Source organism: Elephas maximus, chromosome 22, assembly GCF_024166365.1.
Source record: "Elephas maximus indicus isolate mEleMax1 chromosome 22, mEleMax1 primary haplotype, whole genome shotgun sequence".
Taxonomy (NCBI): Eukaryota; Metazoa; Chordata; class Mammalia; order Proboscidea; family Elephantidae; genus Elephas; species Elephas maximus.
Window position 1 is genome coordinate 24,951,714 of NC_064840.1, and position 24,734 is coordinate 24,976,447.

Here is a 24,734-nt window from a genome sequence, read left to right on the forward strand (position 1 = left end):
CTTTAAAAAAAAAAAAAAGTCCAAGAGAAAGAGGACTTTCCTATGTCTTAGAGAAAATGCTATCATCAAAAGTGGACTGGACAAAGTGACATTTTAAAGATTCTTTTCAGTCCTCAGACTTCCTGTCTCCACACCATGGATCTGCCAGGAAAGGAGCATTTTCTAGACTCAGCAGCTCCTCCCAAGGAGAACACAGATACCTGGCTCTACTGCTGTGGAAACTGCTCACCTGCCCTGGACTCCTAGACATCTGCATGCTTACTCCTCCTCTTCCACACCTGTGCTTCAAGAGATGATGCCTACCCTGACTCCCACATTCAAAACTGCAACTAGCACCCCCAAACAATCCTCTTTACTGGGCTTGACACTTATTTCTATAGCATTTATCACCTTCTAATATTCAATAGTTATTCTATTATTTATCATCCCACCGTGAGGGCAGGGTCTTTGTTTTGTTCACTGCACTCAAGAGCTTACAACAGCACCTAGGACATGGCAGAGGCTCAATATATTTTTTGAATGAATTAGAGACAGATATTTAGAATGACTGAGAAGGGACATTAGCAAACAAATGTTGTATAGCTCCACATTTTCTCCTCATTCTCTTACCCTGATGTTACTAAGGCCCATGAGAGAACAAGATATAGAGCCTCCCACCAGCAAATTCCAACTCTAAATTGGACCTTCAGAAGTCATTTTAAAATAAGGATTATGTGCCAACTGGTTGTCTTGGAGGGTAGAGTTGGGGAGGTAAGAGAAGGGTTGAGGGGTATATTGGTTGGGGGAGATTATGGAAGACTTATCCTTCCTAGGCTCTATATTTTGGCAACGTTTGAACTTGTTTTTTAAAAGAAACATGACTTTTGATAGCAGAAAAAACAAACATATATAAAGATTGTAGTTTTCTAACGCAAAAACTTGGAAAGGCCTAGGGTAACTTTGGTAATAGTGAAAACTATAACCTGAGAAGAATAAAGGTAATTTTAAAAGATTCTTAGAGGAGAAATTAGTTAACTGCATAAAGATGTTCACTGTCATATTACTCATTCCAGAAAAGAAAAACCAGAAAAATTGGGAACATCTACATGGTATTTATTATAATATGTTCAGACAGTATCTTAGTAGAATTCTCTGTAGTCGACAAAAATGATAAACAGGAAAATTGGGTAGTCACATGAAAAATGCAGGACAAAATAAAACATTTCTATCTATTCTGAAATCACAACTATGTAAAAGATGTGTGTGTGTGTGAACATGGACAAGGGGAATATGGAAACGTGAAGATGTTTATTGTGTTAAAAGGGTGGGACAGGTTTGGGTCAATTTTCTTCTTTTAAAATTTAATAACTGTGTCTCTGTGTGTCACATCCAGGTCATGTGCTATACTACAACCTCGTCTTCCCCATACAACCTGGAATGTCAGAGTCAGATCGCCTAAGGCTAGGCAAGCATTTCAGGATTGTGTGAGCAGGGGAAAAGGGGTGGCACCAACCTGCTCTCAGGCTCCAGTTTGCAGCAGATGGCGGCCAAGGGGAAGAAGGCTGGGGGACAATCTGTGGGGACAAACTTCTCCCAGAAAAGCTTCACATTGAGGCCAAAGTCCAGTGTGCGGGGCAGGCAATCAGGATCTGCATATACCTGCCCAATGATCTGCAGGTGAGAAGATGCTGGTCAGGAACAGACAGAGAAGGCCATAGCCATACGGCAAGGAAAGGGTCGTAGTGTGTGGACAGGAAGGACGGTCAGGAGAAGGAGTGGGAAAAACCTAGGTCAGAGAGCTGCCCTCTACCCATGTCTCCAGATCTTGCTAACCCAGATTTGTCTCTTGAATGAGTCCACTTGCTGAGGAGGACTTAGAGGAGGCCTCACTGCAGCAGAAGCGCAATGTTCCAAATTGGCATGTAGGATCTGGTAGCTTTCATACATCCCACACCGCTCGGGCTTGTGTCAGAGTAAAGGCTCTATAAGGCCAGGGGCTTTGTGCTTTGCACACAGGAGATGCTCAACTGATATCAAACAAAAAAAAATTTCAACTTCCTTGAAAAAGGATAGTGGTGATAACTGCACAACATTACAAATGTAATCAACATCACTGAATTAAACACGTAAAAACTGAATTACCAAACGTTTTATGTATATATATATAAAACTTTAACATACACACAATACATACAATAATTCGTCACTTTCTACATGTACACTTCAGTGACGCTGACTGCATTCTTCAAGCTGTGCGACCATTTTTGCTCTCTTTTTCCAAATTAGCCCACTACCATTAACATACCTTCAGCGCACTATAAGTGAAAGCCCTCTTCCCCCCACCTCTTGCTCCTGATAACCACTCATTACTTTTGGTTTCTGTATTTGCTTATTTTACGTAAGTGAGATCATACAGTATTTGTCCTTTTGTGTTGGAATGACTGCATGCAGCATATTGTCCTTAAGGTTTATCCATATTGTGGCATGCATCAGGACTTCGTTCTTCTTTATGGCTGAGTAATATTCCCTTGTGTGTGTATATACACACACTACATTTTCCTTAGCCATCATCAGTTGTTGGACATTTTGGTTACTCCACCTTTTGGCTATTGTGAACAGCACTGCAACAAACATTGGTGTATATGTCTCTTTGAGTTGCCGCTTTTAGGTCTTTTGGTCATATACCTAAGAGTGGAATTGCTGGGTCATATGGTAGATCTATGTTCAACTTTTTGAGTAACTGCCCAACTCTTTTCCACAGTGGCTAGACTATTTTACATTCCCACCAGCAATGGATGAGGGTTCCTGTTTCTCCACAGCCTGGCTAACACCTAGTGTTTACAGGTTTTTTTTTTTGATCATTGCCATTCTTATGGGGGCGAGACATCTCATTGTGGTTCTGATTTGCATTTCTGTAATGCCTAATGACTTCGAGCATGTGCTTTTTTTCAGGTGCTTGTTGGCCATTTGGATATCCTACTTGGTGCTATGTCTGTTCAAGTTCTTTGCCCATTTTTGATTGGGTTGTCTTTGTTTTGTTAAGTTATAGGAGTATTTTATAAATTTTGGATACTGGACCTTTATCAGATATATGGTTCCCAAACTGTTACATATATTTTTACCACATTGGAAAAACACAAAACCTGTCTTGATTATTCCACATGGCCCCTGGGTCTCTTCTCCTCTCCCATTCACAACTTCGTTTGTGGGAATTACAGAAGCCTTTCAGTGTGTGTTTGACTGCCTGCTTCAGGATATACTGAGCTATGCTGCTGCCCAACTGCTAAGCTCCAAGTGTAGGAGTCGTTTCACAACTTACTCTGTAACCCACAGTGCCTAGCACAAGGCTGCCACTTCCTGGAGTGGCTACTTAACTTGTTGGGCTGAGGGTGGGAGCACCACCAGGCAGGGGAGGGAGCAGAGGAACTGGGCAAGAATGAATTAGCCCCAAAAGTGAGAGGGACAGCCATGTGAAAACCTGCCTTTCCTACCAGAGTTTCAAGTCACAACTGCCCCTTTCTGAACCCATTTCCTCACCTGAAAACACCCCACCCAGTCCTCCTCATGGGACCAGTGAGACTCAAGTGCATGAGCAGATGCAAAGATGCGTTATAAACTATAAAACCCTACCCCAATTAATTTTACGGAAAGCTACTCCTCCTGAGGTGGAGGAACCCCAGTTCTGAGTCAGGACAGCACTGCTAGGCCTGCTGCCTCAGGCATGGCCTCTGGGCCGGAGCTCACCTCGCAGAGAACGATCCCAAAAGAGAAGACGTCCACGGTCTCATCATAGCTCTTTCCTTTGGGAACATAGGAGAGCAGGCTGTTAAGTTTAAGTCCCTTATCTGCTCTGCACAGGGTCTAGGGCCAATCTGAGCCACAGCCAAGAACCCAGGCTAGAGTAGGTTCCATGGGGATGCTCTAAAGGCTGCCCAGAGCAGGCACCACCGTAAATCACCTTTCCACAGTCCTGTTGTTATAAAATAGCACTGCCCAGGATGAAACTGCATGGTACAGCAAAGAGAACAGAACCACACTCATCCAGGCTCGAACATCAGCCTGTTGTGTGTCGGGGCAAACCACTCAACTCTCTGGGCCTCAGACTCCAAGGAGGCTTCTATCAGGCTATTTCTGAGGCCTCACAATCATGTGTGTTTAAAGAATCCCATCCAGTATCTCTGGCTGGTTGGAGCATTATCCACCAGGGGGCACCACACTTCAGTTTTCAGCAAGGGAAGAGAGAAAAATGCAAAAGCTAGGGCAAAAAGTAGCCTGAGCGCTCAGCTTATCCTTGGGGCACAATAGCCAGTCAGACCTCACCCTTCCCCCAGGATGGGATGCCTAACTCCCAGCCCTGAGTTCGGAGACGAAGGAGTTTATGAGACCCGACCTGGCAATAGATGAAAACTACCTAGCCCTGGCTCTGGGTGCCTGGTACTACATTTCACAGGCTGCCCTGGAGGCAACGTGTGGCCTCAGTGGGACTCCCCCGCGCTGGGGTATGCCCTTCCCAGGCCTCAAGACTCACCATTCAGCATCTCTGGTGCCATCCAGTAGGGGTTTCCCACCACTGTGTAGCGCTTCTTGCGGTCATTCTTGCGCAAAGTGCGTTTCTTGGTCGCGGCCTTCTCCACTGGGGGCTTTTTCCTCTCCTCCACTATGAGCCGCGACAGCCCAAAGTCTGCCACTACCACAGTCTTGTCCTGGTAGTACACAGGCCAGGTCAGGCACTGGTAGAGATGTTCCCAAACCTGGACCTGGGGTGGGGGCATAGGCCAGAGAAGCCACGAAGGGGCGAACGGTGTGCAGCAAAGGACCTGAACCAGCTGCCATGGAGTCAACTCCAACTCATGGCAACCCCTGTGTGTCGACTACAAAATTATGCTCCATAGGGTTGTCAATGGCTGGTTTTCTTCTGAGGCATCTCTGGGTAGACTCAAACTGCCAGCCTTCTGGTTAATAGCCAAGCACTTAACTGTGCTACCCAGGGAGGCAAAACTCTATCTGGCAGATAAGGCTCACAATTGTGTTTCTAAACATGCAGCCTGTGCACAAAGCAAATTCCTGGGAACACCAGAGTGTTCCCAGCAGAGGCCCTGAGCCTGGATGGGTGAGACTCTGGGGCCTGGAGAGTGGAACTCAGACGTGAGATAGGGATTTCTTTTATCCTGCCATGTTCCCAGAAGGATTTAAGGCAGTGACTAGAACCAGGATGAGAGAAAGACAAGATGGAGGTAGCCAGTGTAGGGACATGGGGTAGATAAGCTCTCCAAACAGCTACAGGGCAGTCAAGTGGAAAAGGGACTAAGATGGTTTGGTGTGGGTCCCGAGGGCAGAGCCCGGGTCAGTTGGTAGACACACAGGAGGCCAGACTACAAGTTCATAAGAAGAATAACATTGTAGCAGTAAAGCTGAGGGGCAGTGGAAGGAATGCTGAATCAGAAGACCCAGCCTCAAACCGGACCCCATAAACCCACTAGCTCTGCAGCCTTAGGTTGAGGTGCCACAACTGCAAAACGCGGTCAGCAGTGAGCTGCTTCCCAGGAGTATCATATGGGGATGAAACCAGGTAAAGTGACAGGGCTCTATATCCACTTCAGGAGCTTCTGAGTCCCCTCTAAGCAAATGATTCAATAGGTTGCTACTAAGAGGAGGTGGAATCATGTTTGTCTGTCTCTGGGAGCTCTCAGAAGACCAGAGGAGGGCAGCGGAGGCAGCAGGAGGGGCAAGACAGAACACCCAGCGGACACTTCTGGTCTGAAGCAAGAGGGGACAGTTAGCTTTCCCTGTGACAAAGAAGCCAGGAGGGCTGGCCTCTGGGGCATACCAGCTTGACGAGGCAGTTGTGTGAGTTCAGGTCCCGGTGAATGATACACATGGAGTGCAGGTAGGCCTGGAACAGAAACATGAGATGAGGCCAAAGGCCAGAAAATCAGGCAGACCCAACTCTGGAACTGGGGCCATGGAACTTGTTCTCCAGGCATTCCCGCCCAGCTTCAGAACCCAACCCAGGCTCTATAACCCCAACCCCAGCTACCCTCACTGCCCTCTCCTAAAGTCCCCAACTCCACTGGGCCTTGGCCCTTGCATCTCCACCTCATTCATTTTACTAAGCTCTAGGCCATCTGAAGTGAGTTCCTCAGATGCACTGCTCTCTCCTCCCATCTCTGGCTTCACCCACCTCGGATCCTTCCTGCCTGCGACAGTGGAAGAAGTGACCTTCTCTTGGTCCGCGTTAGCTCTGTGCTCCTGACTAACCCTAACCCTCTTCACTTTCTATCCACACTTTAACCTCTTCCTACCTAAAGGCTGCTCCACCCTCTTCCAAGCTTCCAGCTCCTCAGACGCCCGTGGGCCTGGTTTTCCCTTCAGGCTTCTTCAATGTCAGCCCCACTCGAAGCCATCTTCTCTTCACATACAGTGCTCCCAACCACATAGACGCCTCTACCTGTTACTGTCGAGTTGATTCCGACTCATAGCGGCCCCATGGAACAGAGCAGAACTGCCCCATAGGGTTTCCAAGGCTGTCATCTTTGCAAAAGCAGACTGCCATACCTTTTTTCTCTTGCAGAGTGGCTGGTGGGTTCGTAGCTGACACTTTGGTTAGTTGCCAAGCACTTAACCACTGTGTCACCAGGGCTCTAGCTATCTCAAATCACCTCAATTCTTCCCCCTACCCCATTCCTTCTGACAACGTGTCTCTCCATTCTGACTCTACCCTGCCTCTCGGTCTCCTGTTCCTATGGCCACACTTCTAATTCAGGAACCCCAACATTTCATCAGCCCCTGCTCAAGTCTTCCTGCCCTGAGACTGTGACTCTCCAATTCCACCCAGCCTATCGACCGCACCAGACTTGTATTCTAAAAAACAGCTCTGGTCATAAAACATTCTTGCTTACACATCCTTCACGTCTGTCACTGTCTTCCTACTTGAAGCCCAGACTTGTTAGCTTGAAACCTGGAGATCTTAATCTGCCCCAACCTACTATTCCAGTGTTGTCCTTATAGACCCCACATGAAGAGAACTGGTTGAAATCTCAGGCTCAGGGGCCAGACTGACTGGCCCAGGAACCCCGCTGTCCCTTGCCAGCCTCAGTTTCAGGGTTGTTGTGAGGAGTAAGTATGCTCATGCATGTTAATCCCTCAGCTCAGTGCCTGGCATATAGAAAGCACTCACTGTCAGCTGTTAGTATTAAGTATTATTGCTCTACTTTGTACCATTCTTTCCCAGGTAAACAGACTACTTCCTCCGCTCATCTCCCAGGCCTGTGCTGCTGTCATTCTCTCAACCTTGGGGCGGGCCTCTCTGCCAAAAGGAACTTCTATTCAAATCTGGCCCATCCGTCAGGGCTCAACTAGAGCTCAATGCCCCCTTCTTGGATTTCCTAGGCGGTAAGGGTGCTCTGCTTGCTCTAAAGCCATCAGCACCAGACACCTCCATGACAGGAAGCCCAGGCCACCTAGTGCTACAGTTTGCTTCTCCTGTTTACCTTGTCTGTGCCCTGTTTGTCCTCGGAGACTTGGAATTCCTTGAGAGTAGGGTTCTAAGTTAAAAACAGCCAGTCGGGGGCAATTTCACTGGCACAGAAACTCAAGAAAACTACTGAATGAACAAAACCATCCCACACAAGCTGCCCAGGGCTGGGCCTCTGCCTCCTAGTGCCCGTCCTGTAATCCTCGTACCTCCCCGGCAAGGTTGTTGGTGGGACTCACCATTCCCGAGGCGATGCCTTTGGCAAACCTGACCTTCTGCTGCCAGGGGAACGGGTCCTGCAGGATGGGAGAATGCCCATCAGAGGCTGTTGGGTCCTGTCCCACTGGTCCTCTTGTGGGTCAATATGGTCTTCCGGGGAACCCTCCCACCTGTGCCCAGTTCCACCTGGCATGGTCCTTGGGGGAAAAAGCAGGGGGCCCCTCTGGCCGCTGTGATTCCATGGTAGTGGTGTCCCACTGACAATCCCACCACAGCTCTTGGTTGGCTGTGGGGGTGGCGTGCTCACCACATTGCGCAGAAAGTCCTTCAGCGTGCCCCCCTCGATGTACTCTGTCAGCAGGTTCAGCTTCTTGTCCTTGTATAGCACGCCAATGAACTTGAGCACATTGGGGTGGTCCAGGCTGCGCATCACTTTCACCTGGCAGGAGGCGGGTGGCAGGGAAGGTAGGGTTGGTTACTTCCCACTATGTCTTCCTCACCCCTTCCCTTCAGGAGGCAGTTTGGCAAGTGCTACCTGTATCTCCCACCTTCAGCTTATGTGATGTGGCAGGGCACTCAGATCAGGTGAAGGCCAAGAGTCTCCACATGGATGGGGACCCTGCCTCCCTAGGAACTGCTCTGTGGGAACTGGAGTTGGCAGGTCCAAGAGTGAAGCAAAGGCCTAGAGGGACAATGCCCAGAAAAGTGTAGCCAACTCAAGAGTATGGTAAGGGAGCAACTTGGGGAGTTGACATGGTGAAACTGTGTAAATGCTCAGGGGTGTCTGTTTCTCTGGGCAGCCCCACTCAAGGCACCCTTAGCAGGGTGTTAAGGTGGCAGATTAGAGCATCAGGTTACACAAAGTTGGGTCTGTTTCTGTGTCCACCACCCCCATAACTGCCCCTGAACCATGCCCCATCTGTTATTGCATCCCGGCACCTGGCTTGTATGTCTTTAGTAAACGATCACGGAACACATAATAATGCTGTCATGTAGGGGGCAGAAGCTCTCCTCAGGAAATCTATTTTGCTCAGTTTTCAAGACAGTGATGCCAAACCAATTTTCCTCTTTAAACTGTTATTTGTAAGGTCCTTCCCCTTCTAGTGGTGACACCAAACTCCCAACCACCTAACCCATCTTCTCACCTCAGTCAAAAAAGTCTTCTGTGTCTCCTCATCACACCGAATTAACTCCTTCATGACCATCACTTTGCCTGTGGCTTTGTGTGTCACCTATGGGGAGGGCAACTATTAATAATGCAGAGACTGAAGGTAGTTAGTTCTGTAGTTTGTAAAAATCTAGCAACTGGTCATCTCGTTCTTTGGGAAACACACTGAGCCTGATGACACTGACAGAGTTCATGAGGAAGATACAGCAGGGGAGCAATAGTGGACTCCGCAGGGAGTATATATATACCCTCTTCCCTGGAGAGCTGGGCGTGCAGAGAGGAAAATGAAAATCCAGAAAAGAGGGCTGGGGAAGGGGCCAGGAGGGGATCCTGCCAAGCCAAGCAGGGACTGTGGTCATCTGAAATAGGGGTGAGTACACTGGGTTGTTCTGGTGAGGGTCTGGGGACAGGAGGGTCGGTGCCACAGACATGCGCCAGGCAGCTGCGTGGGTCAGGGCGAACTCTCCAGCCCCACTGTCCCCCAAGGTGATATACCCTGCTTACCTGGCCCCCCCTCCCAGCTCTCAGCAGAGGAAAAGAGAGAGAGAGAGAGGTTAGTTCCCAAGACTGCTCATCGGGGAGGCGGGAGCCACTCCTGTGTGCTCCTCACAGCAGGCCCAGCACCAAGAGGCCTGTGGGTGCCTAATGAACACCCACTAATGGGATGCATGGGGGCCCTGGGCACAGCTTATTGCACCAGCAATGTTGCCCTCAGGTGCTTGGGGGAAGGTACAACTCCTTACCCTATCACTAAGCCTTCTGAGGACCCCCACCTACAGCCAGGAAGGAGGCCTGGTACTCTACGGGGGAAGAGAACTCCCAAGAGCAGGTGAGAGAGGGGTATGGAGTAGAAGAACAAAGCAGCCACTGCCCGTGCTGACCTTGATGGCCTGCCCGAAGAAGCCCTTCCCTAGGACCTCCCCATGGTTGAGGTCACATGGCCGGAAAATCTGCTGTGAGTAGCTGCTGGAACAGCGGAGTGATTCTGAGCGGCTGATGTCCCGGCTGAGCAGCAGGGGCTCCTTTGGGGAGCTGGGGCCAGGAGACTTGGAGATGCTGTTACTGCGCCTGAGGACAAGAAGGGATGGGGTAGGGCAGGCCTCAGAGATCTGCCAGGAAAAGCTGGAGGCAAAAATTTCAGAGGCACTCCATCAATTCCAATTCTCAGTCTCCACAGGATGCAGAGATGGGGGAGGAGGCTCTGATGTCAGACAGATGTGCCACTTTTGGGGCTGCTGATATCAGTAATTAAAAAAAACACTTAGTAAAAACACATTCAGAACAGGAACTCTGAGTACTTCCCACCTGAAACAATTGGCCAGCATCTGCTAGCTTATAATGCTCACTCTATGACAGCACTGGAGATGGTAACCCACCACCTTCCACATCTACTTGATTCAAGGTACTGACTGGGTTCGAATGACAGCATGCCACCACCACCACCACAGCTGTCATGGGGTTGATCTGACTCGTGTGTCAGAGTAGAACTGTCCTCCATGGGGTCTTCATGGCTGATTTTCCAAGAACAGGCTCCCAGTCCTTTCTTCTGAGCCACCTCAGGGTAAACTCACACGCCCAACCTTCTGGTTAGCAGTCAGGTGTGTTAACCACTTGCATCCCAATGACAGCATACCATCCAAAAAATCAGCAAATGGGAATTTGCATATCCTTGCACCTATCTATATTTCCTGAATTTTAAAATAATAAGCATGTATGATTTTTCTAACAGCAAGGCCACTATGTTTACATTTTTAAGAGCAGCCAGTAACAGTAATGGTAGATAACTATGACTTTGACTTACTGAAGAATGGATCAGAAGGCTGAAGTCCATGCACTGCAAGTTAACTGCAACCCCAGAAACTTCTCTCCATGGCAAGTTCCTGTTTTACTGGGCTTCCTGGAGAGGACTGAGGCTGGCTGGCTCCTTGCCTTGTCCCGCCTAGCAGGCCTGCTTGTCCTGCTCTTTCTGTCTGCCTCCTGCTGACCGCGCCCACCCGAGCACTCAGGTAAGCTGTCTCCTCTCCTGCATGATGGCCCTCCAGAGATGTGAATAGCTCCCCTGCTGCCCCTACACCTTCCCTTTTCAGGCTGTGCATTCCTAGGCCTTCTCTGCCCTCTGCTGCTCTGCCTTTACCAGCTCATTCATGCCACCAAGGCCAAGGGCAGTCAGGAGTGATGGGAACAACCACGGTGCGGGGGGGCGGGGGGGGCGGCAGCGGGGAGTTTCCAGGAGATACCAGCCCTGAGTGATTCAGGCTATTTGGTCAGGAGAACAGAGAAAGAATCTAATTTCTAGGGATACTAACAATACCTCGCATTCACTGAGCGCTGACCCTATGCTGAGCACTGTACTTCTTTGTGTCCTTTTTCACATTTAATACTTATATGATTGGGCAAGAGAGCCACCTTTATCTTGCAAATCCATTTCACAGAAGCAGAAACTGAAGCACAGAAAGATGCAGTGATCTATGTAGGGAGCTCAGCTTGAATCCCGGATGCCATGTCTGCCTTGAGGGCTGGTGCTCTTGACTTCTGTTCTGTAAGTCTCCCTCTTGGGGCTTGCCCCCAGGGAGACTGCTCCCTCCCCATGGGCCTGGCAGACCCTGAGGTCTGGGCTGTTGGTCCCTCCTGAGTGTGAGACAACTTGTGCTCAACTCTTGTTTTAAAGCTGTCAGAGTCCTTGTATATACTTAGTCAATCTTCTGTGTGCCCCTATTTCTAGGCTCTGAGTCCCACACTTCCCCCATAGCCCATGCTGCCACCTCCCATCGAGCTCAGGAGCTCAGTGGACAGAGCCTGACCTTTGGTTTCTAAGGAAACCTGGCAGACAGCTGGGTCAGATCATGCACAAGCCCTGGTGATGAACAATGATCCCCAGGGCGGGGAGCTGGGTCAGCACAATCCTCACAGCCCAGCCCCTGCCAGCTGATTCCTTCCCTAACTCCACTGGGATCCGCCTTATCTGAGGAATGGGCATAGGGACAGAATAGAGCAGAGGTGGGAGGTGGTACCTCAAGGAACGTCTCCTCAGTGTTCCCTCCAGGTTCTCCTTGGCGTCCAGAGTACTGAGGGTGGGGGAGTGGCCAGCGTTCTGCACATGGGGAGAGAGCCGTGCATCCAGCCGCAGCTGGTCCAGGCGCTGGGAGACGGGGTCATGCTCAATTAAAAGCTGAAGTCTCTGGCTTGTCTGGCTAATAGCATCCTTTACCTGCGGTCAAGAGCAGTGTAAGGCTGGCTCCCACAGGATGCCCCATCCCAGGACCACCCACCCAGATGATCCAAGCACAGTGTGGCTAATGGTGGCCTCCAGCTCCCAGCAGCTCCACAATACCCTCTGCCTGGCATCTCTGCTGGTCTGAGGACCTACCAGGCTGATATAGGAGGTCACTAGTGGTCACAGGCTTAGTGCCGAGACAAAGAGACAGGGTGGGGAAAGTTAAAGGCCACAGCCTGATCTCCCAGAGGGTCTGTTCCATGTCCCACCCCACAAGACAGCCTGGACACACACCCTACCTCCTCCACTCGGAGTGTGCGGACAGGAGTCCCATTGATTTCCAGGATGCGGTCCCCAGGGTGGATGGCATTGCGGTTGTTGGAACTGATATGCATCCGGTTGACCCTGTGTCAGACAGGAAGTGGGGCAGGATAAAGGCGTCCTAAAGACCTAGCCAGCCAAATTTCGCTTACACGGGAAGGCTCAGAAGGCCCCAGGCTTGCCATTGGCCCAAAGGCCCAGACCATCCCATTCCAGGGGTGCCCCATCTTAATGAAGGGCATTGCTGCTCACCCGGTGGCCTGAGCCAGAAACCTGGATATCATTCTCCCCATCTTGAGTTCTCTTACTGCTTCCTCCACCATCTCTGAGAATCCTGCCTTCTGAGAATTTGTCAGTCTATTCACGGCTCTCATTTTCATGGTAACCACCATCTTCCTCCTGGATCACTCCAACAGCCTCCTGACTGGTCTCTCCACTTCTAGGCTTACCCTCTTCCATCCACCCAACCTCCACACCAGCAATCCTTCTAAAATGCTAATCCAGTCACATTACCTCCCTGCTTAAACCCCTCAATGGACCTTGCTGGGTCTTCATAATCTAGGTTCTTTCTGGCTACTTCCAACCACCCAATCTACACCATACACAACCAGACTCCCACCTCTGGGAACATGCTGCTGTCTTGGTCCTGAACATAGTTCCTTCCTCATTTCATCTAATGAGGGTTTAGAGTAGAGCTCATCTCCTCCTGACTTTTCCAGCCCTAGTAGCTCTCCCTTGTGCTGTATGCCCCAGCCCAGTTGCCAGCACAGAGTAAGTGTACAATAATGATTTAGGGAGCAGGCACCACAGATGCCTCATCATTAGTAGTAGCTGGACACAGATTCTTTCTCCATCTGGTGTCTTAGACCTAGGATGGGGTCTTAACCTCTTTTGGGTCATGGACACCATTTTCTTCTCCTTTCTCCATTCACATTCACTCAACCAACCAAACAGCAATCAATAAACACCTACTATGTGCCAGGCATTGTTCCAGTTCCCAGGCATGCAGAACTGACAAGACAAAGTCCCTTCTAGAACTTACATTCTAGTGAGAAGGGCAGATGATAAACTAATACACATAAACAAATCAGATAATTTCAAAGAGCAAACACTCTCTGAAACCTGAGACCTGGAAGTGAGCAGATTCTGGCCTTAAGTATCTAGGCAGAGAGAAAGGTAAGTGCCAAGGCCCAGGTGTGCCTACATCATAGTGAGGGGTCTAGTAAGAAGACATGAGATAAGGATGAAGGGAGCTCTCATAAGGCTTTGGGGTTCTGAGCCCCTCGAGGCTCATCTATGGACTCTGCTCAAGGACCCTTTCTCCAGCAGCTCCAGGCTCCCTGGACAGATGTGGGGTCAACCAGTCCTGCAAATACTCACTCTTTTACTTGCACAGTAGTGGCGTAGTTGGAGCAGGCACTCTCTACGGACACGGAAAAGCCTCGTCTGCCCTCAGTGGTGGCTGGCATAGAGATGAGTGTGACGGAGTAGGGCAGCTGGTCCTGTGCAGACTCCGTGGAGAGCCTCTCAAACATGGGTGCCAGTACCACCTCGTTGTGGCATTTCCCACTGGGGAGAAGGGCCATGAAGTGGGCTAAAATTCCGGAGCTCCACCTGGATCCCCCCTTCCAGCAACTATTATATCACGTGGCTTCAAGTAACACTACCTATGGTCCCACTACCACCCTTTTCGCCATGATTTCATATGGTTGTTCAGAATGAGGAGCCTGGGTTCCTTGGGGCGGGCTGGGGCTGGCGGTGGTGTGATCGATCTGCAGTTAGTGGTGTACTGGCCAGGGGTGAGGTGGCCCGGCTTGTCTCTTTGCTCTTGCCCCAACCCCCTTCTCCTCTCTGGGCTTCAGTCTGACTTCTTTTGTCAACCGGGGGCAGCTGGACTGGGTGAGCTCTAAGGGGCTTTGCCTTTACTGCTCTGGGACCCTCCTTGAAAAGTGCTTTCCCTGCCATTATCTCCCTCTGGAGCAGCGCCATGAAATGGTAGGTAAGAATAGAGGCCAGAGAGACGTCAACTGTCTTGCTTACAGGTTAAAGAGCTGGTTTCGAGCATAGCTATGATAGGAATCCACTGTTCTGACCATCCCAGACTGCCACCTGTCCCTCTCCCCGGCCACTAGTATGGGGAGGACGGACACAGGGTCACTCTCTTACCAGTAGAGGGTGGCGTGCTGCACCAGTGCATATGCATCCCCATCTTCGATGATCACCTTGCAGCTCATACAGGCAAAGCACTCTGGGTGGTACTTGAACTCACCAGCCACCTGTGGTGAGTAGGTGAGGGAGGGCCCACAGGGTGAGAGGAAGTAACTTGTCAGGGAGGACTGGGCCCAGCTGCTGTTGCTGGAGTACGAGCAGGGGTGAAGTGAGTGACACATGATCAAGGATCTACAGACCCCAGTCATAATCTACCCTTTTACCCCCTGCCCTAGAGCTGCCAGAGAAGAAGTCAGATTGCTCCCTTTCCTGTCATTTCTGAGGCTGCAAAAAACCGCTTTGGTCTCAGCCATGAGAATGAGCCCCCAGAGGTGATCACCCACATTAAAAGGCTCACAGTCCATCCAACACAGGGTAGACAAGTCTGTGACTATGTCTTAAAGCCCTTTGTCTGGAACCTCTCTTTGCCAACCCATTCCAGGGTCTCCCTTTGATTCCCTAAACACAATTTAGGTGTGTCTTCCTCTTGACCTGTAATACTTTCCCCATTGTATGTGTCTCCTCCCTGACCACCCACCCATCTACTCCCAACACTTACAACTTTTTTTGTGTGTGCTTTAAGTGAAAGTTTACAATACAAGTCAGTTTCTCATACAAAATCTTATGCACACATTGTTATGTGACCCCAGTTGCTCTCCCTACAATGTGACAGCACAGTCCTTCTCCCTACCCTGTACTTCCCATGTCCATTCAACCAGCTACTGTCCCCCTCTGCCTTCTCATCTCACCTCCAGACAGAAGCTACCCACATAAGCTCATGTGTCTACTTGAGGTAAGAAGCACACTCCTCACCAGTATCATTTTGTCTTACAGTGAGTAGTCTAATCTTTGTCTGAAGAGTTGGCTTTGGGAATGGTTCCAGTTCTGGGCTAACAGAGAGTCTGGGAACCATGACCTCTGGGGTCCCTCTAGTCTCAGTCAGACCATCAAGTCTAGTCTTTTTACTAGAATTTGAGGTCTGCATCCCACTTTTCTCCTGCTTCATCAGGGATTCTCTGTTGTGTTCCCTGTCAGGGCAGTCACTGGCAGTAGCTGGGCACTGTCTAGTTCTTCTGCTCTCAGGGTGATGGAGTCTCTGACTTATGTGGCCCTTTCTGTCTCTTGGGCTAATATTTTCCTCGTGTCTTCAGTGTTCTTCATTCTCCTTTGCTCCAGGTGGGTTGAGACCAATTGATGCATATTAGATGGCCACTTGCTAGCTGTTAAGACCCCAGGCGCCTCTCAGCAAAGTAGATGCAGAACATTTTCTTAATACACTTTGTTATGCCAATTGACCTAGACATCCCCTGAAACCATGGTCTTCAGACTCCTGCCCCTGCTATTCTATTCCTCGAACTGTTTGGTTGTATTCAGGAAACTTCTTAGCTTTTGGTTTAGTCCAGCTGTGCTGACTTTGCCTGTATTGTGTGTTGTTCTTTCCTTCACCTAAAATAATTCTTGTCTACTATCTAATTAACACTGTTACAACTTCGAGGGATGACTCTCACCTGGCACTTAAGAGATTCTCAACACACATATGTTGAGTGGATGAGTAAATAAAGAGAGGAAACCCTGGCTGATGGGAAGACCAGAAAGCTATGGGGACCCAGAGGCACTGCCAATGGACTCTGATGACCACAAGAGGCCAAGATGAAGGGACTCACTCACCATGACGGGCCCTGTCATGAGCAGGGAGCACCCGTGGCAGAACTCTCCAAATTTCCCCCAGTAGTCCTTGTGGCAGTAGAGCTTGCCGTCCTTCTCGTAGTACCAATTAGTGAGGGAATCCTGGCATTCTGAACACCTAGAAGGCAAGACAAGGACAAAAACTCTCATAGGTCCCAGGAAATCAGGCAACATAGGCTGTCCTGGCTCCCAGGCCTACCAACAAAAGGGACAGTCTTCTTTTTGATCCAAAGCCAGGGCTGTGGAAAATCACAGCTCAGTGGCATTTCCCCAAGGGAAGCCAGTTCAGAGTGAACAAGGCACCAGAAACCAGCACTGAGCTGTGCTGCCTACCTCAGCTGGCAGACTACCTCTTTGGGTCTTGGAGTCCTCGGAGAGCCTGATGAAAGCCAAAGAGCCTCCCCCAGAAAAATGCACATACAAGGAAAATGTGTGTACATATACTTTTTTGGGTGGATGGAGGGAGGGTATCAAGGATCTCCTGAATCCTATTCATAGTTCCAGTTAAGACCCTCAGGTATAGATAGATCTCTCAATGAACCAAAGAAGCCCAATTACTTCCACTCTTCAAAACCTACCAATCTTTGACACCATTGCTAAGTACTCTTGCTAAATCAAGGTTAATCATAAAGAAGCAATCGGGCAAGTACAGAATGTAGGTCATTCTGTAAGACAACTGGCCATGAGTCTTCCAAAGTTAATGTCACAGGAGGAAAGATACAGAGATTTGAAAAGCCTAGAGACGTGGCAACCAAATATAACACCTGAATCTTGGATTCAATTCTGGAGTGGGGAAAAAAAAAAGCTGTGAGTGGCATTTTTTTTTTTGAACAATTGAGGAAATTTGAATTTGGACTATACATTAGATTATATTATGAAATTACTGTCAATTTTCTTAGATGTGATAACGATACTTTGGTTATGTAGGAGAATTCTCAGGAGAAATATATTAAAGTATTTAAGGGTAAAGACTCAAGATGCCAACAGCTTAGTTTTAAGTAGTTCAGAAAAAAAAAAAAATATATATATATATATATAGACAGAGAGAAAGAAAGAGAAAAGTAGCAAGAAGTTAACAGATGACGACTCTAGATTAGATGAAGCGTAGGTAGCTGGTCTTTGAACTATTTTTTCAACTTTTCTGTAGATTTGAAAATTGTCAAAATACAATAGTGGGATCCCTGAGGTCACCTTCTGGCTAAATAAGAAATGGCTAAAAAAAAAATGAGTATCACTCATAAGTACTGTGCTCCCTTAAAAAATCAACTATATGATTCCAAATGGTCAACAACTACTTTAAGACAAAGATGAGAATGTAAGGGGGGCAGGAAACTAGATTAATGGAAATGGAACAACCACAACAGAGATAATGAGAATGTGCACACACTGTGAAGAACGTACCCAATGTCTCTAAACAACATGCAAGAGATTGTTTAACGGGAACCTAAACTGCTGTGTAAACTTTCACCAAAAACACAATAAAATATTATTTAAAATAAAATATTGGGGGAAAAACAAAACTCCATTAGCACTGCCCAAGACGTAAATGTGAGGACCCACAGCTGGTCTCCGACAGCCACTTGGTTGAGAAGTTCGACCTCTCAGTCAGGCTGGGTTTGTTCTCAGGCCAGGTCTACAGAGAAAACCTCCTTCTCATTCTGAGCCTACCAGCACACACAGCTAAAAACTTCCTGGACTGCCGACCCAATGCTTCTTCTTTCCTTCTGGTTAGCAGACTCCTCATTCTTGCTGTCAAGGCCTAGTACCACCCACACTGGCCACATCCTTGCTTCTGGGAGGCAGCATGGAGCTCGATGGGCCTGAGATTGAATTATGACCCTTTTTTTTTTTTTCTGCCACTTACTAATTACATCATCTTGTATAAGTTATTTAACTTCTCTTACAGTTTCCTCATCTGTAAAATTAATTGCTGTGAAAACTTAATGAAATAGTATGTATTAAAGGATAAAGTGTAGTTTATATAAAACATCTAGTACAGCAGGCATTCAATAAATATTTTCTGCAATTAAAGATGATAACTATAGTTCACCTTTTAGCCATTTACCGCCATTAGCTGGGAAGCCTTGGACAATTTCTCTTAATAGATTTTCTTCATGGAAAAAATGCAACTAGTAGCATGCTAACAAAGAGTCGCTGTGAGTTAACTATAAGTTAATATATGAGAAAGCCTTTTGCAAAGTGTGGAGGGCAAGGCAATTGCACTGTTAAAGTAATTTGCTAGACACTGCAGATATAAAAGACAGATACACGAGGCCCCCAAACCTGCCCTCCAAGAGCTTATAACTAGTTGTGGAAGAGAACTTCTACAGAAAACTTAATACTGTAAGGTAAGCAGCCACAATGAGTGCTACCACTTTGCACCATAGAGGGTAGAGGAGAGGGACGCGTGTGCACTGCAGCAGCTGTGGGAAGCAGAAGCTGAGCTAGGTGGCTGCAGAGGCAGCCCTGAGAATCCCTCTTTCACTTCAGAGTGCCCAGTTACCCTGGGTGCTCAACAACATGGATGGCTCTGCTGCTGGCTACTGCCATCCTGTTGCTTTTCCTGCATGTCCTATGGATGCTGAACTTCAGGGCCCTGAGCACTTAGTATGGCAGGATGGGTATGGATAGGAAGTACATAGAATTGTGCAGTAGGAACCACATATAGAAGGCTGAGGGCAGACCCTGAACATGCAGTAAAAGGCACATAGATTAGCTCTGAATTGGAAGACAGACCTGGGTTCAAGTTCTAGAAGCTACGTGCCCTTGGACAAGCCCTTTCTGGGTTTGGTTTTCCCACCTGTGAAATGATGAGATTAGACTATACCCCAGATGCTCTCGACTCTGAATAGTTACATTTTTCCCACCCACTCCAAGCTGCCTTCCCCCTCCTTCTCCCAGCACCCAGTTCCCATCCATCAAGCTTTCTCTACCAAGTCCAGCCGATACTGATTTCCTGACTCTTAAGCCTAACATCGAAGGTCCTTCACTCTCTGGGCTCACATATCTCTCCAGTTTGAGTTTCTAGCCTTCTCCAACCTGCACTTTACACTTGATTCAGGTAAGGTCTGATTTTGCTATGGCCAAGAACTGTATCACACTTTCTTTTCTGCAGAGTCATTCACTACTTGTCTCTGATGGTTCCATGCATCTAGAACTCTCCACATAATAGACTTACTGGTGGCAGAAACCATGTCACACGTGTCCACCATGTCTGCTAAGATCTAAAAAAAAAAAAAATCTGAGACTTGAATTAGGCTGACGGCTCTCCTCCCAGCCAGGATCTCAGGGCACACCAAGACCAGAGCAGAAAACACCAATATCTTAGTTTCTGGCTCCCGACTGCTCTGAAGTCAAGTAAGTCCCTTTTCTTTGCCTGTTGAATTTCTACTCAACCTTCAGGCCGGGCTCAAATGTCAGGCTCTTTGGAAGGCCTTTACTGCCTGTCCTGCTACCTTTACTCTCTCAACTACCTCACGCTCACATGGAGAAGATCAATCCCGAGAAAGAAAACACTTCACAGCCCTAAAGAACAGACTCTAATTGGCTGTGAAATTTGCTCAAGGCTACACAGAAGACAGGGGACAAAGCCAGGTCTAGAAAGGTTCTAAGTCATGGATATTTTAAAATCTTTCATCCATACTTAAAAGTTGGGATGTTTCACATCAAAATTTGGATTTTTCATCATGAGAAATACTAATGTGGCAAAAACTGGCAGTAGGTGAGCTGCAGTGGCCTTTTAGATGAGGAATGTACTTTCTGATTTGCCACAGTCCTCACAATTCCCAATCATCTCCCTGACACCAAGACCACATGTCCGTTGTGATCTACCACTGTGCTTATTCTCCCCATAATAAGTAATTTTTCTGTAACCATATCTCTACCAGAAGTAGAAAAACTAAAGATAAACCCAGAGGGCCATTTGGTTTGTTGTCCTATCCTTCCTACTCCCCTCTTAGGTTACCTGTCTAGCTGTTGAGACAATCTGGGTTTGTAACCTCTGGAACAAAAGCAAGAGCACAGGCTTTGGAATCAGATGATCCGAAGTTCAAATCTCAGCACCAGTGCTTACCACTTGAGTGACCTCAGACTACTTACCACCTAAGTAACTTTGGGCAAGCTGCTTCGCCTCTCATTTGTGAAAGGGCAATACCACCACATACTTTTCGGGGGTGGTAGTGAGGGTTACACGTAGTTCTGAATGACTGTGAGGTACCTAACAGAGGGCCAGCACTAGAAGTAAGGGTTTCCTTTTTCTTCCTGCCTCTGACTTAAAGCTCCTGGGTAGGAACAGTGTCCCATTTACTCTTAGTTGACTCAGCACCTAGCAAAATGGCCTGGCAGAGGACCCTTGTAAGCAAATGTCTCCCAACTGCAAATGGCAGGAATGGCAAGATCTAGCAGAGGGAGGACAGGGTCCTGTGGCTCTTGGTCACCAGGCCCTGCCCTTCTCCTGTCTGCAATGGAGAAAAGCTGGTGCAGACATATTTGCGCCCCACTGCAGGCCTGAGCCCTGTTACACTCTCACAATGGTATGTGCGCCGCAGGGCACCGGAGCACCAGAACTTGTCCTCCTTTCCATTGCCAATAAATATCCTGCTTTTGTTTGCTACAAGTAGCCCTGGCCAGGCCTAGGACTGGGGGAAGGGAGAGCAACGAGTGCAGGCATGCAGAAGACAGTCACAGCAGCCTGCTGGGAGAGCACCTGGCTGGAGAGCGACATCACCAACACGCACATCTGTGACAAGAAATGCCTTTGAAGCGCAGGGCCAGCTACATGGCCAAAGTCTTCAGCCGCAGGTGCCTTTGAGGAACAGGAAGGAGAACAGCCTTCTGTTCTGGCTGTGGGTCCCCAAGCCCTGTTTTGCCCCAGGACACAAGCAGGGTCTTAGAAGAAGTTGCCACGGAAGACGTAAGAGTCCTAGCTTGGCTATTAACAACAGCTGTTACTTGAATGACATATTCCAGGCACAGTATGAAGTGTCTTACTTATATTATCTCTAAGCCTGACCACAACCCTGCAAGATGCTAGCATCATCCGTTTCACAGGCTACAGGACTGAAACCACTGCCAAGACACTTTTGCAAAGCTGCCCAATACATCTGTGACTGAGCTGGAACCTGAGCCGTTTCCACTCTATTACATCGCTTGGGTGATAGGCACACCTCCCTAGGCTGGGCCTCAGTGTTTTCTTCTGTGAAAAGGAGGCTGGAGCCCTGGAAACTTGAATGCCTTTTAGTGTTAACACTTCCTGTAGCATCTCCTTAAGCCTAAGTACTGACTACTAATGGCACAATTAATTCTTCTCCTTCATTTATTCTATAGTACTCTGCTCTGCAGCAGTCTTTGCCCTTTTAAGAAAGGAATCCAAAATACACTGGAAATAGAAGGTGCTACTCAAAAAGGTCCCACCTCAGATTCTCAAAGGCCACAGCCACACTATAGCCTTCCCAAAGCCAAGGCTCTTTTCTGGTTTTCAGCTTTTGAAGGTTTCAAGTGAAAGTCAGAATCTACCCTGGCTGCAGGCCCAAGGCATCAGTCACCAACCACACTGCTGAGGAACCAGAGTGAACAAGGCTGAAACCCTCCAGCCAGAGATCACCTGGAGGTCCATATATGCTAAGGCTGTGCCTATGGACGACCTCTAAAAACTCCTCTCCGAAAACATTATAGGGTAAACCAAACCCTGTGGTCAGGTCAGTTCAGTGGGCCAATTCAGACCCAAACTGAGGCCTTTTGGGTCAGCAGAAAAAACACAGGCTAAAAAAAAAAAAAAAAAAGATAATCAGTTGAGATTCTCACAAATAACTCTCAAGACCTGGGTCCTTCTTTACAATTTACTACCTATATCACCTTACACCAGTTACTTCCTGACTCTGAGGCTCGGTTTCTTCATTTGTCAACTGGTAATGGTAAAATTTCATGAGTCTATGAGAATTAAATTATGTACAAATGCCTTGCCCACAGCAGGTGCCCAGTTAAGTGTTCATTTTCCCCCTCCCACTCTTTAATTTAGAAACACCAAGGGCAAATGTAAAAAGACCCCTTTCCCTCCCAACACGGGCAGATAAACCAACCAGTAAGCAAGGTACACAGAGACTAACTTACTACTCTGTAGTGAACAATTTCACATGAGTTTCACCACATCAAAGATATGGTCCTACTTCTTGGCCTGGAATCAAACCAATTTCTGTAGGGAAATAAACCAAACCAAACCAAAACCCGTTGCCATCAAGTTGATTCTGACTCATAGCGACCCTACAGGACAGGGTAGAACTGCCCCCTACAGTTTCCAAGGGTGTAATCTTTCTGGAAGCAGACTGCAACATTATAGGGAGATAAGGAAGGTCCTAAAATGAATTATTTATCTAATCAATGAAAAATCAAAGGGTTCTTCAGCATAGGTGAAGGGAAGGACAACACACAACACAGGGGAAGCCAGCACAACTGAACCAAAGCAAAAGCTAAGAAGTTTCCTGAACACAACCAAACACTTTGTGGGACAGAGTAGCTGGGGCTGGGGACTGGGGACCACAGTTTCAGGGGACATCTAGGTCAACTGGCATAACAAAGCTTATTTAGAAAATACTCTGTATCCCACTTTGGTGTGTGGCATCTGTGATCTTAAAAGCTTTCGAACAGCCATCTAAAATGCATCAATTGGTCCCAACCCATTTGGGGCAGAGAATGAACAAATGAGCAAGCCCAAGAGACAAAAGGTCCACGTAAGCTACAGACTCCATCACCCTGAGACCAGAAGAACCAGATGGTGCCCGGCTACCCACCAATGACCACTCTGACAGGGAACACAACAGAGAGTCCCTGACGGCGTGGGAGAAAAGCCTGGAGCAGAACTCAAATTCAAGTAAAAAGACCAGACTTATGATCTGACAGAGACTGGAGGACCCCCAAAACCATGGCCCCCAGATGCTCTGTTAACCCAGAACTAAAACCATTCCCGAAGCCAACTCTTCAGACGAGGATTAGACTGGACTATAAAACAAAAAATAATACTTGTGAAAAGTGTGCGTTGTAGCTCAGTTAAACACAAGACCAAATGGCTCCTGTCTGGAGGCAGGATGAGAAGGCAGGAAGGAACAGGAACTGGCTGAATGGACACAAGACACCGGGGTGGAAAGGGGGGTGTGCTGTCACATTGTAGGGACTGCAACTAATGTCACATAACAATGTGTGTATAAATTTTTGTATGGGAAATTAACTTGAGCTGTCAACTTTCACCTAAAGCACAACTGAAAAAAAAAAAACTTTCTTGGATCAAGTAGACACATGAAACTATGTTGGCATCTCCCATCTGGAGGGGAGATGAGAGGGCAGAAGGGGTCAGAAGCTGGCCGAATGGACACAAAAAGAGAGTGGAGGGAAGCAGTGTGCTGTCTCATTAGGGGGAGAGGAATTAGGAGTATATAGCAATGTGTATATAAATTTCTATACGAGAGACTGATTTGATTTGTAAACTTTCACTTAAAACACAATAAAAATTTCTAAAAACTGAGAAAAGTACAATAAAAGCATACAGCTCAAAAAAAAAAAAAAAAACAAAAAAACTGATTCTAATCAATTCCTATCAGCTAGGAATTAGCTACTGTGCATCTAGGGTGCGCAGGAACAAACAGGCACAATGCTGTGCTGGGTGAAGCCAAGTGAGATAAAATAGGCTAGGCCTCACTCACATCCAAATTCTTCCGCCCAGTGTTTATAGGTAAATTCTCAACCTCATGGGGTAGGTAAGAAAATCAAACAGCCACTCTTACAGATTTATACACTCTAAAGAACAAGCCCTCCCATGTCCTGGTGAAGGGCTGGCTAGACGATCACACTTGGCCTCCTGCATGAGTAAGCGGTCCCGGAAAAGCTTCTGACCTCTGAGCAGTCTCTTGTCTCTGAGCTCTGACTGGGCTGAATGGGAAAATTTGCAGCCCCTTCCGCCACAGTCCAAGAACCCTATGACCGGGATGCCAACTCTCCCTTGAGGTCCAGAGGGACAGATATGACAGAGGCCTAGACACCCTGGTCCATCAGAGTTCAGCCTTTTACCACCAAAGATCCCTTTATTACTCCTTTCTTGCAGACCCTGTAGACTGAAAGTTTGTCAACTAAGCTCTAATTATTACGGAATAATAATTTTTTTTTATGTTGTTAACCTGTTGAGAAAAATTAACCAAACACATAACTAGCCTCTGATCAATAAGAAATAAATGTTACCAGAGTAAGGTAATTCAGTTCCAACCAAAAGCCAGAAGTCTGTTATTCCAAGTAATTTGTGCAGTTTACTGCGGTTAAAGGTAGGACCTCCGCGATTCCGGAAAAAAAATGGGAAAGAGCCTGCGTGCTTCCAAGGAGCCACAAGAACTGCTAAGCAGGAAACCATTCACCTGATCCAAAACCCTTCATTTTTCAGATGAAAAGCATCCCAGAGGACCTAAGTCAGCTGCCAAAGATACTGC

General features: G+C 47.8%; 1 protein-coding gene across 3 annotated transcripts in view; it reads right to left on the reverse strand.

Annotated features, from left to right (window-relative positions):
• LIMK2 (LIM domain kinase 2) overlaps positions 1–24,734 on the reverse strand; it is a 76,983-nt gene that overhangs the window by 2,819 nt on the left and 49,430 nt on the right. For 2 of the 3 annotated variants that reach the window (XM_049866208.1, XM_049866209.1), the window contains 13 exons: positions 16,252–16,387; positions 14,542–14,651; positions 13,756–13,944; positions 12,354–12,459; positions 11,852–12,048; positions 9,722–9,908; positions 8,818–8,904; positions 7,980–8,111; positions 7,693–7,749; positions 5,807–5,872; positions 4,508–4,682; positions 3,724–3,779; positions 1,493–1,650 (listed from right to left, as the gene is read on the reverse strand). In XM_049866208.1, the coding sequence (XP_049722165.1) occupies positions 1,493–1,650; positions 3,724–3,779; positions 4,508–4,682; positions 5,807–5,872; positions 7,693–7,749; positions 7,980–8,111; positions 8,818–8,904; positions 9,722–9,908; positions 11,852–12,048; positions 12,354–12,459; positions 13,756–13,944; positions 14,542–14,651; positions 16,252–16,387 (1,656 nt within the window). Of the gene's footprint in view, positions 1–1,492; positions 1,651–3,723; positions 3,780–4,507; positions 4,683–5,806; positions 5,873–7,692; positions 7,750–7,979; positions 8,112–8,817; positions 8,905–9,721; positions 9,909–11,851; positions 12,049–12,353; positions 12,460–13,755; positions 13,945–14,541; positions 14,652–16,251; positions 16,388–24,734 lie in introns of those variants that run through there. The other variant, XM_049866210.1, reaches the window with a different exon arrangement.